This window comes from Drosophila hydei, unplaced genomic scaffold (genome assembly GCF_003285905.1).
Source record: "Drosophila hydei strain 15085-1641.00,03,60 unplaced genomic scaffold, DhydRS2 tig00000063-arrow-pilon, whole genome shotgun sequence".
In the NCBI taxonomy this organism is placed as follows: Eukaryota; Metazoa; Arthropoda; class Insecta; order Diptera; family Drosophilidae; genus Drosophila; species Drosophila hydei.
In genome coordinates, this window is record NW_022045657.1 from 5,722,604 (window position 1) to 5,742,822 (window position 20,219).

The window sequence follows — 20,219 nt, forward strand, 5'->3', positions numbered from 1 at the left end:
ACCAGCAGTAATGAAAAGAAAAGTTGTAAAAAAGCAAAGAGAGAAATGAAATAAAAATAAAGCAATCATTGCACTTGTCCCTCACAGCAGCAGCCGCAGCAGCAGCAGTGGCAGCAGATGAGTTGCTGCAGCAAAAAACAACAACATCTTACGGTTCTATATTTAGCTAGATCCTGTTGCTATGTTACATCTGCCATCTATATTTTTTTTCAAATTGTTTTTTCTCATGCTGCTGCTGTGCTGTCGCTTAGCCCACAATGGGCGTGGCAGTTATTTCCCGCAATTACGCCTACACACAGCTCAGCAGCGAAAGAGATGGAGCAAGAACGATTTTATGTTTTGTGTGAAGTGAATGATAAACCGATTTGCACTGGTTTGAGAAAATACGGCAACGCTGCAGCAGTCTAACGAACAGCTTACGTAAATGCACACAGGCACACACACAGACACGCACACGCGAGAGGTATTTACGTACAGCCTGGGAGTATGCAACAGATTTTCGTTCTTAAAGTGTGAGCGTATTGCAAAGGCAGATAGAAACGAGGGATATAAATGAATTATTCAATAAAATCAGCTTAAATGAATTTAAAGAATAAAACCCACGCTCTAAATAAGCTGTCTTTTATAGAGTATCTTGGAATCGTCTAGTTTCTGTATAAATCAGACAATAATGGGATAGAGTCAATCAATTAATTCCGCAGCTGCCTTTTCGATTCATTCTTCAATAACTATTTCTTATCAGCACACTGATTACTAGCTTTTCGTTTCTATTGAACCAATTTATCTGGAAACCACAATTCGTTTTTCTTCCTTGGTAACTATGTGCCTCAGCGTTGATTCGTCGACTCGCAGTTCTCGGCGTGTGCAACCGAATAATCTAAATATAAGTCGACCGACCTCTGCCGACCCACTCTTTACTCAGCAGGTGGGCGGTGGGCGGTGGGCGGTGGGCGGTGGTCGATGGGTGGCGGTTTGTCGAAGGTCTGACGCGCAAGTTCGTCAAAGTCGAGGCTGCAGCAGCGAAGCACAGTGGGGTCGATTATAAGAATTATGACCAAAATTTAAATATCAAAATTTATAACAAATTGTAAAAAGAAGAGTTGAAAAATTATAAATAAAAAAATACAAAATAATCTTTTTTGCTTAAGAGTTTGAGAAATAATATAATTTAAAAAATATAATTTAAAATTTATATATAACAAAAATAAAATTTATTTATAAACATGAAACTCTATTTTACTTTAGATAGTATATCTTTAAAGTTCGATTGAATTTTTTTTTTGACTATCTACGGAACAGGAATATATGTGATTTATGGCTGCATAAAACATTCTTAAATAATATATTAATTGTAGTCAAAAAGTACACATGGTTTTTTTTAACATTTAATTCAAATTGCCCATTGTACTTGACGTCGCGACGCGTCGCTTGTCGAGCTTTTTAGCTGTTTGCTTCTTTCTATACGGGGTTGCCAGATTTGGACTTTGTATGCAACTGTACTGAGCTGTTGTGTGGTTGAATGTGGGTGTGTGTGTAGGTGTATTTGTGTGGGCGTTTTGATGGGCATTGGTATAAAATGTTTCAAGTATCATTTATACGAGCATTTTATTTTTACTCTTTTCGAGAGAGAGAAAATAAGGCCTCCTACGCCAGGATCCCAGCCACGCCTCTGGACGGCTGTGTAAATTAAAATGTTTCCGCTGTCGTCCTCGCACACGCACACACACACACACACACACACTCCCACATTCAAGATATATATGTTTTCAGTGGGGCAGAGTATTTTTGGCCAGTGATTGAAATTTATTGGCCCGGCAACAGGCGCCAATGGTCAAAGGATGTCGGAGCAGTGTCAGGATGTGAATTGCACTAATTATGAAATGGATTTTTGCCCATGTTGGTGAATGCTACAGTACTTCACATGATTAATGAACAATTTGTATTTTCCATTTGCAGACGGCGATGCCAAATGATGTTGCTGATGCTGCGAGCGATATTGTTGCACGACAGCAATAGCAACAGCAACTATTGTATTAGCCAGAGCAATAAGCCGACCAACACTAGCCAATATTAGGAACAGAAGCAACGACACAACAGCAACAAGAAGCCACACACATGTTGCTGCTACAATTGGAACGACCACAACGAGGAGAGCAACAGCAACTAAGATGCTCAGCGCTGCCAATGGAACAGCAGCAACAGCAACACACACTGGAGCAGCAGCAACAGCAGTTGCTGCTGGCGAAACTTATGTCATAACAAATAAACACCTCCATCAGCAGCAGCAGCAACATTTTGTTGCTGCCGCCAATACAATGGTTATACCAACAACTGCAGCCGCCGGTATACCAACAGCAACAACAACAACAGCAACAGCAACAACTACAGCAGCAACAGTTGATACACAACAGCAGCATCAGCAGCAGCATCAGCAGCAGCAGCAACATGTGTTGTTTCAGCCACAATTACAGTTACAGCCAGCAACAGCAACACCTCAGCTGCCAACACAGCCGCGCCAACATCCCAAGAAGCGCAAATTTGATCCAGCTGAGCTGGACAAAGCCGAGCAACAACAATTGCATCAACAACAGCATACGCTGTACAAGCAACAGAAACCCGCCGAGACAAATGGCAACAGCGATGCGCTATCCAATGGCAATATTGCTGCCGTGCAGCAAAATACATTAGCTTTGCGCCATATGAATTGTGCAGGTGCAGGTGCAGGCGCCGGCAACAGCAACGAAATCAGGCAGCAGCCGCAGCAGCAGCAGCAACGTATTATAATCGCATCACCGCTGCAACATGCGACCAGTACTTACAAGCAACATGTTGCCAGTGGCAACAACAGCAGCAACAACAGCAGCAGCAACATCAACAGCCATGCCACAATCAACCATTCGCGCACGCATACGCCCGTCTACTATCAGCAGCAGCAGCAGCACCACCAGCAGCAACAACATCGTTTTAGCTTTAACTCACACAATCAGCAACATGTACAGGAACAGCAGCAACAGCAACAGCAGCTGCAGTCGCCGCCGCAACCGCAACAACATGAGCCTGTTGCTCTACTTGATCTCAGCGATTGGACTAATACGCGTGTCCTGGCCAAAGTTGGCAAGTGTTATGCACCTGGCAAAATACTGCAAGTGCATGAGGCAGCAGCCACGCCCACGACAACGCCACCCTCAATACTCGTGAAATTTGATGCCTCTGAATTCGGCCAGCAACTGTATCAGGATGTGCTGCAGCAGGGACGCTACAATGTGATACTGGACGCCAGTCCACCCATGGCTGATGTAAGTACCAAATGCCTCCACTCACAGCTGATGTCCAGCTGCTAATGCATCACCTTCAACTCCCGCAGATCACGATAGCTGCCCGGGTCTGTGTGCGCCAGAGTCGCGAGGGTCGCACCGCCGACTTCGTGTATGTGGAGGGCATCATTATGGACATCAACCAGGGCACCAAGCAATACACCGTGCAATTGGTCAATGAAGAATTGGTAAGCTTAATATATAAAGCTAGGGAAAGTTTAAGCCGACTCTGGATGGCTCGTTCAGCATACAGTTTATAGGCATTTCGTTAGCTTGTTGTTTGATGTGCTTTGCTTCTTTTCTCCTGCAGCCCAATACAAAAGTTGTGCGTCGAGCGGACTTGCGCCTGCTGCTGCCGCCCTGGTGGGATGAGCTGAACGAGCTGGCGCCAGCGGCCACAGCAGCCGTAGGCGGTAAACGCAAATCGGAGCTGGGCAGCAGCAGCAGTGGCGTTTATCCGAAGGCCTTTGTGGCTACACGTTACGATGGCAAGTTGCCCACGAGCACGCCGCTGGCCGGGCATGCAGGACTGCAGAAACATGAGTATTATCGAGCGGCTGCCACGTCGCCGTTCCAGGGCGGCGCAGTGCCGCCGCCGCCGCCATTGACCCATGTGGAGCACCAGCAGACCAATGGGCTGCCGGACATCGTGATCTCGCCGGGCAGCAATGGCCAGCAGCAGCAGCACCACCACCAGCAACTAAAAATGCACGTGCCATCGCCAGCGCAACAACAGCAGCAGCAACAGCATCGCGGCTACGACGACTACGACTCCGATGATGAGCTGAAGCGCGTCGGCATCGACTACTCCCCGGCTGCTGGGGACGTGGATGCCGAGAAGATGAGCGCCTGCAGCAAGCGCAGCAGCATGCAAAGTCGAGGCAGCACATCCAGCCTAATCGATCAGAGGCTGACACCACGATCTCATCCAGCAACACCAAGGTAAGGCCATACTTGAACTGCCAACAGTAATTTTATAGTTGAAGAATGTTTAAAGATAAGAAATTGATTTTGATAACAAGCAATGATTAACATATTTTGCTTTATCATAGATATTTTAAGGCCAAAACTGCTTGAAAAACATTAGAAAACGCTTTCCTAACTCTTTCTTAAAGATTCTTGCTCCATTTTCAATGGATTCAATGTTAGCTATAATATTTGCTTTTAAAGGTAGTAAGGCAGTTGAATATTAACAATTTTAGATTGTTTAAATTCAGTTTTATTTCAAACTTCTTAAGTCTACAACAAATATATATATATAAATATATATATTTACTTCAGTTATATTTAGAATTTTTGCCAATGTTCTCTTGAGACTTGTTATCAAGAGAACTATGTTAACAGGCGCTGCTGGCGTCAGCTGCGCTGCCAGCGGCTGTAACCCGTTGGCTCAAGTATTTTGAGCAGTGCCTTAACTAAATTTCATGAATTGCATACATAGACATATGCGAGGTGTATGTGTGCCTGTGTCTTGTGTATTAAGGAGTGTATTTTCGTTGACAGATCTCAGGCAACGACGCCGCATCGCTTCAAGAAGGGCGACATTGTGGAATCGGAATCCGGAGTGCGCAAGAAGTACAATGGCAAGCAATGGCGACGTCTCTGCATGATGTGCATGAAAGAATCTCAGCGGCGTGGCTATTGTTCCAGACATTTGAATCAGAAGGGCAACAATGCGCTGCCCTCATCAACGGGGCCGGGTCGTTTTCTCAGGTGCGGCTATAAACCTAACAGCTTTGCCAGTCAATGCTGCTGTTCTAACGCTCTCTACTTATCACACATCTCTCTTCCCCTCTCTCTCTCTCTCTCTCTCTCTCTTTTTATTCTCTCTGCCTACTTTAGTGATAGCCGTTCGAGCAGCAAAACACAAAACGATGAGGACAACTCTCGCGATTCGGAAACATCGCCCAACTATCGGGTCACGGGTCGCTATGATCAGGAAGAGACCGATGTGGCCGCCATGTTAGGTACGTGCAACTCACACCTCTTGACTTTTTATGACACCGCTGCGCCGTTGCTGTCGATCCTCCTCCTCCACCACTCGAATCATAAAAGCAAAACGTTTATTTATTCATAGTTAGCTCGCATTCATTTTCAAGGCTGGCTTTCCCAGCTAACGTTGACCTGGGCTGGACTTGCTTCTCAATGCCCAAATGAGCGCCAGCTTTAGCTGTTAATCTGCCTCTGTTCACGCAATTACCCACACAGCTGCAAAACAGTTAAGATCGCTCTGCAGCGCAGCCTCTCGACTGCATCCAGGCAGCTTGACGGCGCTTCTACAGATATGCATTTAGCTTCGGCACGAACGACTGCCAAATGCGCTGCACACCACAGCTCTGAATGGAGTTCAAATACTTGATTTTTTGATATCTGTAAAATCTTTTAATTAGTTCATTGTTTAGGCTCAATCTGATTTCAATCAATCTAATTTCATCGAATTCGAGTGGAACTTGAACTCCCAAAAAATCTTGATTCGAAGATTACAAAATTTTGGTATACATACAAAATAGCATGTAGCGCAGCTGAGTGTTCGGTATTGCTGAGACTTTCACACTGCTTTGAATGCATTTCCAATTCTCTATAAAAATGCCTATCATAAAGTTTTATTATGGCAGCGCCGCTGCTGACCATTTCATATATGTACATAAACCCACACACACACGCACAGCGCTCTGGACAAAGGTCGTTGGTTTTGTTAAGGTGTTCTCGGGGCCGTAGTCGATGAGGGGTGCTATTGTTTGAGGTGTGCGTGCAGCAGCAACAATAATAACAACAACGTTAGCTAGCCACTTGAAAGTGTGACCGCAGCGTGATTTACACGCAAAAGTAAAATGCAGACGCAGCGACGTCAACGTCGACGCCGGCAACGACAGCGACGCGCACGCATTCCAATGCACCTGCATGCGATCAATGCAGCGACGTCAGCGACGCCGCCACTTGAAACGAACAATGCTGCGCAGCCGAAACAAAAGCGCGCTGCGTGCGGATCGCAACAGATTCTTCTTTTCTCGTTATTTGCCCTGCCTTTGATTCGTTTTTACCTAAACAAAAATGCACTTGAGAGAGCGTGCTCACACGCACACACACACACACACACAGGCAAACGTACGCACACAAAGAGAGACACACAGACATGCAGCAGCACCCACACAGCCAAAGCACCAACCGACACAACAGGTAAACAAACATGGACGTCGTGAGCGTGAGCGTGAACCCAAAGAGCGAGCGCATGAGAGAGCGAAGCAAACGAACAACTGGCGATAGCGAGAGAGCGGCGCTCAGTTTATGCTGCCGCTGCCGCCGTCGCTGGCCGCTCAGTAGAAGTGCTTGCTGGCTGTTCTTTTGACGTCGTCGTCGTCGTCGCCGTCGCCGTCGTCGCATTTAATGTTGAAAACTGTCAAAGGCAAGGCAAGAAGACAGAACGCGGCGCAAAAGCAAAAAATAAAATAAAATCAAATAAAAAAAAGTGAATACCGATGCGAATGCAGCAGACAAAACGAATGTGACAACGACGACAAAAAAGTTTTCAAGCAAATTAAATACGAAAATGAAAATATGTGCCGAAAGTGATGCCAATCAAAGTGTTTGTTCCTAACTGAGCAGCAGGCGGCAGTCGAGTAGACAGCAACAAAAAAGCAGCAACAACAAGCAGCAGCAGCAACAGCAAATATGAATGCGTTCCAGGATTTTGAGCTGGGCGCTAAATTGTATTTACAGTGCTTATGTAATAATAACTGAAATGAAAACAATTTGTGCTTGCAACAAATATCTAACAGTTCCCTTCTCTCTTTCCCTCTCTCTCTCTCTCTCTCTCTCGGTTTCTGCTACTACTCTCTCTCACTCTGCAGTGTCACTGAGCAGCTCGCGCTCTGCTACGCCATCGTATACATCACCCGTGAATCATGCCGGCGCCTCGCCGCTGAACGCCATCGCCCACTCCCCGGTCAATGTGTCCAATCATAGGCAAAATTTCTTTACGCCCATTGCTAACCAGTCGCAGCAGCAGCAGCAACAGCAGCATGTGACAACAGTTGCTGCTGTGCCGCTGGATAGCAAATGGAAGACAACACCCAGTCCGGTATTGTACAACACCAACAACAATGGCAACAACAGCAACAACAACAACAATGGCTGGGAGAGCAGTCAAAATATGCAGCAACAGCCGCCGCCGCCACCGCCACAAACGGCGGCCGTTTCGCTGGTGATGCATGCACCGCCGCCACAGCAACAACAACCACCTGCCGCTCATCTCAATGCGCTGCCAGCGCCCCCCGTGCCGCCCAGCAGCAGTCTCGGCCATGCGACTAGTGTTATACGCATCTCCAGCAGCCAGCAACAACACCAGCAACAGCAGCAGCAGCAGCAGCAACAACAACATGTTGTAGTGTCCACAGCCAGCCATCAAACATTTCATCCTGTCATTGTGAATGCTGGCCAACAGTCGCACATTCATTCGCAGAATTCATTGGCTGTTTCCGTTGGCCAACAGCACCAACAGCAGCAGCAGCAACAGCAACAGCAGCACCAACAGCAGCAACAGCAACCGCAGCCACCGCCGCCTACGTCGGTCGCATTTCACCCACATCCGCCAACCACGCCCACATCCGTAGCAGTGGCCGGGACGACAGCACAGGACAAGTCATTGCCAAAAAACGGTGAGTGCCCCATAGACTGTTGACTAGAATTTTCCGACTGATTGCATTGACCTGGCACAAATAAGCTGATAAGGAAGTTGCTTTTCCCTTGATAACCGATTCGAAGTTGTTGATTGAATTTGCTTGGATTTAAATTTAATTTAAGCAAAGACAAATTGATAACAACTTTTCAAATCAATAAAAGCTGCGGCATTGAGTAACGCAATAAACCTAAAGGATTTCCGCTTGATCTTCAGTTATTTCTTAGATAATGTAAGCCTAGAGACCACGGACATGACTACGCAGTTGAATGTTGTTTGCTTTCTCTACTTAACTTCCTTTACTTGGTGTCCTTCCTTGCAGGCTACAATGCGGCTAGCTATCCATGGCAAAAGCTACTGCCGCAAATGCCAGCCGTGACCAAAGCACCGCCAGCGACGGCGGTGACAACGACAACCACAAACAGCAACTACAGCGTGGCCATGTTGCACCATCAGCAGCAGCAGCAGCAGCAGCAGGCGTTGTCGACAACGTCTGCAGCGCAGCAGCAGCATTCGCCGCTGAATCACAACAACAATCATTTGATTGTGCCCGCACCACTGTCTTCGCCTGGCAAGCCACTGAACTGTTCCATCAACGACGCCAAGGTGGCAGCGGCAGCGGCAGCCGCAGCAGCTGCTGGGACCAGTGCGACGGACGAGGCTGAGGAGCACGAAGACCAACTGGATGACGATGTCTTCGAGACGACGCCCAGTGCGCCAGGCATTTCGAATGGCAAGAAGGCAGCGACGGCAGCCATGCGACTGCCCACATACAACAGCAACATACGCAAATTGGATGAGTGCCACGATGCCAGCGATGGTGCGACGACGTCTGCGGCTAAGCGACGCAGTCAGTCGCTCAGTGCGCTGCAGCAGCAGCAGCAGCAACAGCAACAGCAGCAACAACAACAGCAGCAGCAGCAGCCGCAGCAGCCAGCAGCCGCAGCTGGCAAGAAGATACGAAGACCGATGAACGCTTTTATGATATTCTCCAAGAAGCATCGCAAAGTGGTGCACAAGAAGCATCCCAACCAGGACAATCGAACGGTTAGCAAAATACTGGGCGAATGGTGGTATGCGCTGAAGCAGGACGAGAAGGCCCAGTATCATGAGCTGGCCAAAGCGATGAAGGATGAGCACTTCCAGCAGCATCCCGATTGGAAATGGTGCTCCAAGGACCGACGCAAGTCCTCAACATCTGGCGGCAAGGGCAACGCAGCTGCTGCGGGCAATGCCAGCACAGCCGATGCCAAGCAGCGACTTGTCTCCGTGGATGGCTCCGATTCGCTGGATGACATGTGCCCCTCCACACCCGGTGGCAGCGGCAGCGGCGGCGCCCAAGCCGTCGAGCTGCAGGGCGACATCATCCCACTGACCATTGACACCTACAACATTGCGTGCGACGAGACGCCCACAACCATTGCTGGCCAGTCTCAGGGCAACTGCAAGGCTAAGCAGCTCAAGAACGAGCTGCACTCCGATGAGGACGAGCACATGGTCGTCGTCGAGGATGAGCAGCCGGCCAAGAAATTGGATCTGCAGTGCCTCGAGCGTGTCAACGACTTGGACATGGATGAAGCGCCCTACGACTACCGCAAGCAACCGCAGCAACAGCTCCAGACGGACGCGGAACAGGTGCGTCATCGGCGACTAGCTCACAGTAGCTAACCAAATTATTATCCTAAATCTCTCTTCGCAGCGCACTCAGGAAGACCATGCGAGCCTCTGCAATGGCCAGGCAATGGCCGCTCCGACGTCTAGCGCTGAGCGCGAGATCACATTGAAGCCGAAGGCCATCAAGGCGCACCCGGGACTGGAGAGCACCATGCTGCCGTACCCACAGATGCCCATGTACACGCACTACACGAGTCCCAAGAATCCAATCGGTGTAACACCATTCCAACCCACAGGCGAGCAAGCACAAAGACTAATCCCTTGGCCAAGCAACAGTTGCTCATTGTTCTCCACTTTTCTTTTTTGTGTTTGCAATTCAGCAGGCGGCGCCTTCAAATCGATGCCCATCAGTCCCAAGGGCAGCAGCTCTACCGGTTGCAAGTCGGACGAGCAGCAGCTGCAGGCGCACATTAAGCAGGAGGACATCAAGCAGGAGCCGCCATCGCCATACAAGCTAAATGGCGCCGGCGTCGGAGTGCCCACCGGCGGCGTGATTAGCGCACCGCCGCCCAGCAGCGCCATCTTCAACTTCAATGTGCCAATAGCGACGGCCCTCAGCCAGAAGCAATACCATTATCCCGTGCCGCATACGCTGTGCAGTCCGACCGATGTGAGAGGTGAGCTTCCAGCCATAGCAAGTGTTAGATGACGAAATACGAAAAGAAAAAAAAAACATTATTATTATTATTATTACTATTATTATTATTATTATTATTATCATTAATTTTATTATTATTTAAATCCGCGCTGCCCTTTTGTTGTTGTTTCTGCTTAGTTTCGTAATAACCAAAACGAATTGGCTTTATTTGTGACTATGATTTTAGCTAATTATTTGATATGATTTGAAATGCATTTTGAATATTGTATACCAAAGACAAAATTAAACCCAACCACCCAACCACCCGCCGCCCTTCGCCTCGTCCATTTGCATCTGACGTATGTACATAACTGACGCTCATCTTGAGAGGTTTTTGTTTTTGTTTTATAACGAAAGCCTTATGCATAACATCTTTCTCTCTATTTCTCCAAACGCTTGCATAATCCTCACACTCTCACACACACACACACACCTCGTCACTTATACAAATCGCGCGCTTCTACCTTGTCCATTTCCATGCGTCGCACAACTTTCATCAAAAAAAAAAAAAGAAAAAGAAACTCGAAAAGCCACTGAACTCGAACCAAAACAAGAACAAGACATAATCAATCCCAGCACCGATCTAGCCACGGACGAGGACGCTGCAGCAGCCGATGAAGCGATCGACGAAGACGACATCGACGACGACGACGACGACGACGACGAAGATGACGACGACGACGATGATGAAGACGACGAGCAGTTCATGGCCGAGCTGGCCTGCGTGTCCACAGATCTCGTTGACATTTCGCAGTGCACGCCTCCGAAGCCAGTGACGCCCTTGCCCACGGCATTGCCCGCCAGCTTTAAGCGCAAGCAATTCACCATAGTGCGCTCGCTGACGCCACTGCAGCCGAGTAACTCACCACACCAGCAGCTGAAGCATCTGCATCAGCGACGCGTCGAAACTCCGCCAACAGTTATAACGCGCGTGCCAACACCGACGCTGACGCCAACGCCGACGCCAACGTCAACGATCATTGCGACGGCTTCGTCGCTGCCGCGAAATCATTTTACCATCATCCGCACACACCAAAGAACCGTTACACCACAACACAACACACCGCCGCCATTGTTTTTCAAGAGCGCCAAAGCTCAGACATCAGCAGCATTAACAACCTCATCAACAACAACAGCAAATTCAATGACAACCACCACCACCACCACCAACACCACCACCATTACCACAACAACAACAACAACAACAGCAACAACAACAACAACTAGTCACTGTAACGAGCAACTTATTCAATTTCCCAATAATTTCAATAACGCTGCGACAACTACAACAACAACAAACAATACAAACACCAATCCTCCTCCAACGACAACAACAACAACAACAACGTCGATAATACGCAAACTATTGACGCTGCAAGATGGCAACAAGGCCACGGGACGAGCAGCCATACTCTACGACGCCCTGGTGCTGGACACGCTGCACGGCAACGATGACGAGGAGGACAACAGTGCTGAGCACCACAAACAACAACAGCAGCATCAGCAGCAGCAGCAGGCACAACAATTGAACGAAACATTATCGATAAAGGCGTCCACTGTGCAGCAGCCAGCAACAATGTTGCTAATCACCGATGTCAACAGCTACAATCAGACACATGTTGCGACGCCAACGTCGGGCGCAACATTGCGTCCGTTGTCCTTCATCAGCATCAATGCCTGCAATAAGATCACCCTGCCGGCCAATACGCGCATTCTGACCACGACGGCCACCACGACCACGCCCACGCTGACCGTACTAACCAAGGCGGGGGCAGCAGCAGCAGCAGCAGCAAATCATAGCACTAATAAAGCCAATGAACTAACCATAACAGCCTCTGTTGACAGCGGCACTAACAACAACAGCAGCAACAACAATAATAATAACTGTAAACGCATTAACAACAACAACAATAATAATAGCAGCATTAACAACGATGCCACCACCATTCTTATGATCAACTCCAACTCATCCGCAGCCCATCAGGCCTGTGTGCCCAACTCCCCGGCAGCCGTCAGCTTGGGGCATGCAGCTAGCATTGCCACGCCGCCCGCCTCGGCGCCAGCGCAAATTCTGGGCTCAGGTGGTCCGGCGCCAACTCAGAAAATGTTCTTTGCCATGGGTCATCCGGTAAGTGCAACAAGTTCGTCTAAAATACCCTGAACTCTGCCTGGACTAACTTTGCGTATTTCCGCACAGTACCCACTGCTGCCACCGCCCCATCAGCAGAGCTCGACAGGTCTGGAGCATCCGCAGTTGGATGTATTCGCGCCCGGTTATATCTTCAAGAAGCACAACAGCGGCCTTGGGGTGCAGGGTGCGCCGCCGCCGCCACTGCCTCCGGTTGTCACGCAGACGACTCTACGCCTGCATGGCTATGCGCCAAGCGGCCATGGCCAGGAGCAGCAACCGGCCAGCTCACCCTCATTCAAATCGATGCCTTCGACGCCCAAGTCGGCGACATACCACATTAGTGCGCCGCCGGACTCGTCGGGCAAACACAGCACTGAGGCTGCCGAAGAGGCCGACGTGGATGTCGAGGTGGACACTGATGGTCAGCAATTTGTGCTGGCGCCGACGCCAGCGCAACTGGGACGTGCTCCGCTGCAGCGGCGCAAGAATTTATGTAAGTCTTAGCGCCATCGCCAACGCCGTCGCCATTTGCAGTAAACCAATTTGAATCCATTTGCAGCTCAAAGCAAGTCGGATAACGTGGTTAGCAGCACGGGCGGCTACGGTGGAGTCAGCAATGGCCAGCACCTTGGACGCAAGCTGCACTCGCCCACGATGATGGAGGTGGCCACCTCGTCGCCCATCATTGGCCACGTAAACAGCAGCAGCCTTACCTCCGCCCTGCCCACGCCCACCTCGTCAACGACAACGCCCAACAGCGATGAGCAGCAGCCGCTATCGCCCACGGCCATTGGCAACACGTTGAGCAGTCAGGCCTCCAAGTCGCCGATAAGGTGCGTGCCGGCCTCTGCCCCGGCTGTGGTGTCGCGCAAGAAGAAGAACGAGGAAATTAACAAGTAAGTTGGTCAAAACTATTGCATTGCCTGCAGAGACTAAGTCTGATTTCGTTTGCAGTGTGCTGCGGCAAGTGGACTTTGAGAAGAAGTACAAGGCGCTGCCACAGTTCAAGCCGGAGGATTGCCAATCGCCCAGCGCCATTGCAGTGCCCTCGCCGCCGCGTGTCTATGGCACCAACTACCGCAAAAAGAATGCAGTGCAGCAGCCGGTGCAGAAGCAACGTATGTATCCATAATCTCAGTTCAGTCAAAGCCGATCCTAATTACACTTTGCATTGTTCAGTGGGCGAAGATGATTCGATTGATGAACCTGCATCGGCGCCGCCAACCACCACACAACGTTTCTTTGGCGCCGACTTCAACAATGATCTGAGAGGTAAACTAAGACCAAGTAGTCCGCAAATTTACACAAACGCTACTGGAACTAATCCTCAATTTGCCGCAGAACTGGAGACCGGTGATCAAACGGGCCGTTCTCCGCGCACACCCAAAACGCCGTTGCAGAGCGCGCGCTCCGATGTCAGCGAAAAGGGGCACCGCAAGGTCCTCGAAACGCGTCGCAATTTAGTTATGCAGCTGTTCAACGAGCACGGCGTCTTCCCATCCGCTCAGGCAACCATTGCTTTTCAGGTGTGCACGAAGCAGAAAACAATTTCTATACGAAATGCAAGCAATTACTTATCCGTTATCCAAATCTACCACAGACCAAGCACATTGATGTGTTCCCACGCAAGCAGGATCTGCAGCTGAAGATACGCGAGGTGCGCCAGAAGAACATGGGCCATCCGCCCAGAACACCGCACTCGGCCGGTCCCAACACGCCTTCCGACTCCAATCCGTCATCGGCCACGCTGAGCGCCAATCTGAACAGCCAAACAAATGTTGGATCGGCGTCAGGTAATTGGCACAATGCAGCTCAAGAGCTAACATAGAGACCTGCTAGATGTGGAGAATATAATATGTAGTTGTAGAGATTATCTATCCTAAAATCAAATTTAATTTATTTAACTTTGAGAGTCTTTATTCGAGATAAGAAAATTATAAATTGAAGAGCACAAGCCTCAAAGATAGATCAAAGATGCATAGATAGATTTTCTGTGCACATTAACAAACATTTATAGAATTTTTCGTACGTTACTATTTGAGTGCAAAACAAATTTTGTGTCTTAACTAACTTTTCATTTGCCATTTTCGTTGAAAACTTTTAATTTGAATTCCCCTTTTCTATTCTGAAAACATTGTATAGATGTTTTTTCGTATTATTATACGACAGGTATGCACCAGCCACATTAATAGCAACTGCAACACAGCAACAGCAGCAGCAAACATCTAAAGGAGCTCAGGCAAAATGACAACAGCTGCAGGTGGAGCAAAAGGAAGCCGGAGCTTGGCAGGAAAACAGGATCTGAATTGGATGTGCTGCGAGTGACAAATTACTTGAAATTAGTAAACGAAATAAGGATAACAAAATTTATAATTGCAGCAACGCACACACAAATAATCCAAACACACAGACACACACACACACACACACATACACATATATAGATACAGCGCATGTATAAGATACATGTAAAAGAAAAAACAATAGAAATAGTTTATATTGAAACAAAGCAAAATCGAAGAGATGAAAAAAAAAAACAAAAAATATTAAAATTTTTAATTGCAATAGGCATTTTTACTACAAGCGTAACAGAGACAGAGAGACAGTAGAGCAAGAGAAAGAGAGAATTTATTAAGCAGCTTAATAAATGGAGAATTGAAGGAGTTACCAGTTGGAAGATAGAACTTTTTGAAGAATATATGAAGTACATACCGTATGGAAACATTATTGTATAATGGCTTAGTTATTAATTTACAGGCAAACATGTAACAAGCAACAGACAACTACAACAACCGCAACAATAAACAAGCAAACACAATGAATACAAGATGAAAAAGAAGAAGAATAAGTAATATTAAGATCAAAACTTAAAACGAATTGCACATTATTTTGAAGTGTATCTAGCACAAGTCAACAAAGAATTGTAAAAATGAACTCAAAACACACAAAGCGATAAGAAACACACAATTTGTAAGCGATGTGGCGAAATTGTAGTTGTATTGTACCATACTTATATATTTATACAATATATATATACATATATATATATATTTAATTAGTCTTAAAGGTTTTCGAAAGAAACGAAAACCGCACGTAAAAATGCTTTTAAATTGTCAGCTGTTTTTCTTTTTTGAAACATTTAACGAAGAGAGAAAACATTTTTTAAATTGTATGTACATTATTCTACTATTAATCTGGCCTTATTTTTTTATACTGTTGTCTATTTAATTTGAATAAACAAATCTAATTTATATAATTAATTAGTTTAGTTTAGATCGTTGTTTCTTAATTATTTACATTAAACTTATATATTTCAATTGTATCCAGCAAATAAATATTGAAGAACAACAACCACAACAACAACAACAAAACAACAACAAAAACAACAACAGTAAAAGCAATAATGAAATCTATAAACAATGCAATTAAAAAATTGATAAACTTAAAAATGAAAGAGAAAACTGTCTTCCACTGTTGCTGCAATATACATATATACGAATTATGAATGTTTTAATTGTTTTTATGATTATTATTACTATTAATAATATGTTTAACTTTAGTTGTCCGTGTAGTGTCGTTTATTTAATATTATTTCATAAATAGAGTGTGTGACTGCATCTGGCTTTCAACAAACACAGACACAACACCAACATCCAATACCAACTTCTGTTTAGTTTGTAAAAGTAGCTCGTAAACAAGCTTTAAACAAATTACAATTCGAGTGGCCCAACTTTATGTCAGCAACTTTGTATTATCACGTGTGTGTGCATTAAACTTAAAGTGCTGTGTCCGTTGCACCTGTCGCGTTAGTTTGCGATTGAAAACTTAAATGAAAGTCTTTTTCTTCAGTTGTTCCATTAGTTGCTGCAAATGACAGCCAACTTACAATACACACACACACACACTCACATACACACACCTTTTATTTGTGTAATAGTTAGTTATTAAAAAAGAAAGAAAAGAGAGGTAAAAATCAATTGAATTACAACTTTTTAAAGCCGCACTTACTTATAATTTACAAACTAGTTTCGTTTAGCTTTTATGTTTTTTATGAATATGAAAACAAAATTTTATATGATAAAAATAACTACATTTTAGTGTGTTAATGTTTATATAAAAAAAAAAAAAAAAAACAAAAAATAAAACAAAGTTTTTATCGAAAGATACGTGTGAAATTATTATAGTTAAACAATAACAACAGCAAGCAATGTTTCTTAAACTTTGTGTTTCGCATTAGCAAAAACAAAAATTATATTTAAATAATTTGATTCAAACCTCGAAATATACATAATCCCAGCCTAAAAAACAAGCAATTGCTAAACAGCAATCCAGAAAGCGAATTTGTGCCAATGATTAAATATATGCGAATATATATGAATATATATATATATATATATACATATATATATATATATATATATATATATATATACATATATATATATATATATATATATATATATATATACAAATACAAATACAACTTTAAACTTAATACGTAAAACACAAAGAAGTTAGTTAATAGACCCAATCCAGAAAAAGTAAGCAACCAATGGATAAACCAATCAACATCCTTCCAGAACTCTGTCGGCATTGAAATTAGTCAATTAAGATAAGTGCAAGCCGCAAATATTTTGGCAAATCGCAAAAAAAAACAAATATGAAAACCGAAAAAATGAAATAAATTAAATAAATCACTGCAGAAAAACTTTTGACACGTTCTCGTTGGCAGCAACAAGAAGAGAACTTATACAATACAAGGCATATAGTATACAAGGGCGAAGCAGCAACTTTTTGGCAACAAACAATTTCGACCTGACAAAATTTTTTAAGAAGTAAATTTACCAGAAGAAACACTAAGTAACAAAACTCGAAGATGACACACGAACACACACACACACACACGCACACACAGAGACAAACTCAAACCAAAAATGGCGTTTCGGATACAAAATTCTAAAATTCAGGTATAAAAACAAATAGTGTTGTATAATGTTACATTTTTAAAAAAACAAGATAAAATATTTAACTATTTATAAAAACAAAAACAAAAAAAAAAGAATAAAAAAAGAAGAAGTGTGTAAACTTTACATAAGCTTGTTCAAAATTTACAACGTGCTTTTACAACAACAAATTATTGTAGAAACCAGATTTGGAAGTGTATAAATCATACGTCTGTATATGTATTATATTTTTTCAAAAACCAAAACTGTATTTTAAAAGGCTTTTAAGAACACTCGTAACCAACAATTCAGTTGTGAACAAATCGCACAGTTTCAATGCAAATATGAAGATTGAGCAAAATACGAGCCGAGCTGTTTTGATAGTTTTTAAATCTGGAAATGTATATGTACTTAAGTAGTTTTTGGGGTTACCAGAGTTTTTAATGAACATTAAACATTAATAAATCTACATAGAGCTAACGATTTGACGACATTACTAGTGGCAATCCTTAAACGATAAAATACAATTTAAATAATAGTGAATAGACCCAAGGCAAGCAGAAACGTCACCTTTACACAATTTGTTTGGTTAATTGTTAAACAAATATATGTACTTAGCCACACGGACGGAGGGCGGGACGTGCTTATATTAAGTGAACGATTGCACAAGTCTTTAGCTGAGAGACACCCGAGTCGAGGGTGCGACAGTAGCGAAATTACTTAATTGAATTAATCGATTTAATGGATAATTGATTCTTTGATTTGCCAACGACCTGAACGCTTTGTAAGAAAGAATTAACATTTACAAAACTTATTTGTGAGCCTAATTACTAAGCAGTTATTGTGAACCTAGTTTTAAGTGGACAAACAAATTACAAATTACAAATATTGCATACACACATATACATATACATATACATATACAAATACATATACATATATACATATATATACATTATACATTTGTGCATTAGCATACATACAGATATTTCATATAGGATATTTAATGCTGAGAGTCAGCCGAGTGCGGCAGGTGCGCCGGCCGAGCTTAGCATATTTTTCAAAATCCCATTCACACTTCTCATGTACAACAAGTCGATCAAGGAACAGGCTGCAGTCATTAGATGTGCCAGCTGAGAAACAAAATTGAAGAACAGCTCACACAAGCCACTCACACACACACACTCACACAAGCAAAGGAACAGAAACAAATTCACATGCAACAAAGTTTATACATAGTATATATATATACACATACATATATTATAAAAAGATTTATTGAATAAAATGAAAAATGCATTCATAACAAACGCCTCTCACTCTCTATCTATAGCAAACTTAACAATTCCTGAGATTAACATTTGGTTGACAGTTGACAGCTGGGGCAGTCTATTCAACAGGCTCTGGCACTGGCTCAGGCAGTGCCAAGTCCTCGATGAGGCCTCTGGCAGAGCTTAAAATGCTGATGTCAGCGCAGTTCTTGAAGTTCTCTTGGGCACCGCAGCCCATGGCGCCGCTGCCGTCCTCGCAGATGCCCCAGTTGTTGCCTGAGTTGAAGACGAGTTAGACTTGACATCTATACATCTAGCTTAATGTTAGCTCTTACCCGCCGTATAGGTCCAGCGAAGCACGCAGTGCTTGCAGCTGACGCCACTGGGCAGCTGGACGCGCACATCGTAGCTGCCGGTATTTGAGCCAATGAAGTACTTGAAGCTGCCATCGGGGAACTGCAGCGGATACTTGTCGAAGCAGCGCTCCGACTCACTGCCAAACGCATCCAGGTTGCAGAGATGAAAGCTAAAGTAGCCCATATGGTTGGCCGTTATGAGCACGTTAATCTCAATCGAGCTGCCACCGATGTAGCTCTTGACTATAACCCCAGCGCCAAACTTGCCGCCGAGCTCGTTGGGCCGTGGCGTGTCTAAGCTGTAGTCGTCGCCGCACAGGCCGCAGTTGCCATTGTTCTCGGTTTGTTTCTGCAAAGTCGAATCTGTAGCTGCAGTTGAAGCAATGTCTAGGCGCTGTGGCCGACGCTTACCCAAAAGCCGCCACAGTACAAGCCACTGTCATCATAGTTACTGGGCGCCGAAGAGTCGTAGCGCCAGCGCGAGGATCGACCCACTGGACTCAGCATCATGCCGTGTCCCTCGGCCTGCCTCATTAGGCAACTGAGCAGCACCATCCACACGGCAATTGAAATCTTGCTGAGGATCATCATATTGTTACACTTTCAACTTTTCTTTTCACTGCTCTCCGAGTCCCAGTGGCCAAGTCTTATATATCTGCCCATTTCCAGGTCTTATCTTCTGGGAAGATTTCTGATTTCTTTCTGGCACTGCTGTTATCAACCGTCAAAGCGATCGTATAAGCCTTATTGGCCGCTTATCTTTGTCTTCTATCGCTTTTTACAATTGCCAAAATTTTGCAGAATCGTTATATCTGGCCACGGGAACCAATCAATATTTACCAAAACAGCGATGACACATAGAAACAAAACAAATATTTGCGACATTATTTCATATTATTGAGCTGTTAAAATATAAAAGAAATTGGGTTTCTATGAACTACAGTGCGTATTCGCTAGAATTTAAAGAAAACTCAAATTGATATGCGATCTCAATACAAATATTCTTTCAGAATTCCTGCAACTCAGCTAATTGCAAGCATATTATGCGAGTGTTCACTTTATAACTATTTTACAGCCTTGGCTACGAATTTGGCTTTACTGCATGGCATTATTGTCTTTGGTTCAAGGCTTAAGCGAGAGTTCACAAAGTGATATAACCAACCCTGAGATAAGAGTCTCGTTTATTACGGTTTATTGGTGTTTTGGCACAATATTCTC

General features: G+C 44.8%; 2 protein-coding genes across 6 annotated transcripts; one reads left to right on the forward strand and one right to left on the reverse strand.

Moving 5' to 3' along the window:
* Window positions 1-1,956: 1,956 nt before the first annotated feature.
* Window positions 1,957-14,854, forward strand: LOC111601526 (putative transcription factor capicua). Of its 5 annotated transcripts, none has more exons than XM_030222933.1 (17): window positions 1,957-3,296; window positions 3,365-3,502; window positions 3,625-4,256; window positions 4,818-5,027; window positions 5,157-5,281; window positions 7,163-7,969; window positions 8,312-9,624; window positions 9,689-9,899; window positions 9,984-10,280; window positions 12,277-12,428; window positions 12,498-12,924; window positions 12,991-13,327; window positions 13,386-13,549; window positions 13,611-13,703; window positions 13,773-13,957; window positions 14,032-14,224; window positions 14,574-14,854. In XM_030222933.1, the coding sequence occupies exons 1-17, from the start codon at window positions 2,169-2,171 to the stop codon at window positions 14,618-14,620; spliced, it is 6,459 nt and encodes a 2,152-aa protein (XP_030078793.1). In that variant the 5' UTR covers window positions 1,957-2,168; the 3' UTR covers window positions 14,621-14,854. The 5 variants fall into 5 exon arrangements, with proteins under 5 accessions (XP_030078793.1, XP_030078795.1, XP_030078794.1 ...); XM_030222935.1 differs by having other exon boundaries at window positions 14,601-14,854; XM_030222934.1 differs by having other exon boundaries at window positions 9,987-10,280.
* A 3,909-nt stretch (window positions 14,855-18,763) lies between these two features.
* LOC111601426 lies at window positions 18,764-19,535 on the reverse strand. Its single transcript, XM_023318002.2, has 3 exons — window positions 19,413-19,535; window positions 18,981-19,350; window positions 18,764-18,921 (listed from the first exon to the last, which is right to left on the reverse strand). Exons 1-3 carry the CDS (start codon window positions 19,533-19,535, stop codon window positions 18,764-18,766), a joined length of 651 nt encoding a protein of 216 aa, XP_023173770.2.
* Between the last annotated feature and the right edge of the window lie 684 nt (window positions 19,536-20,219).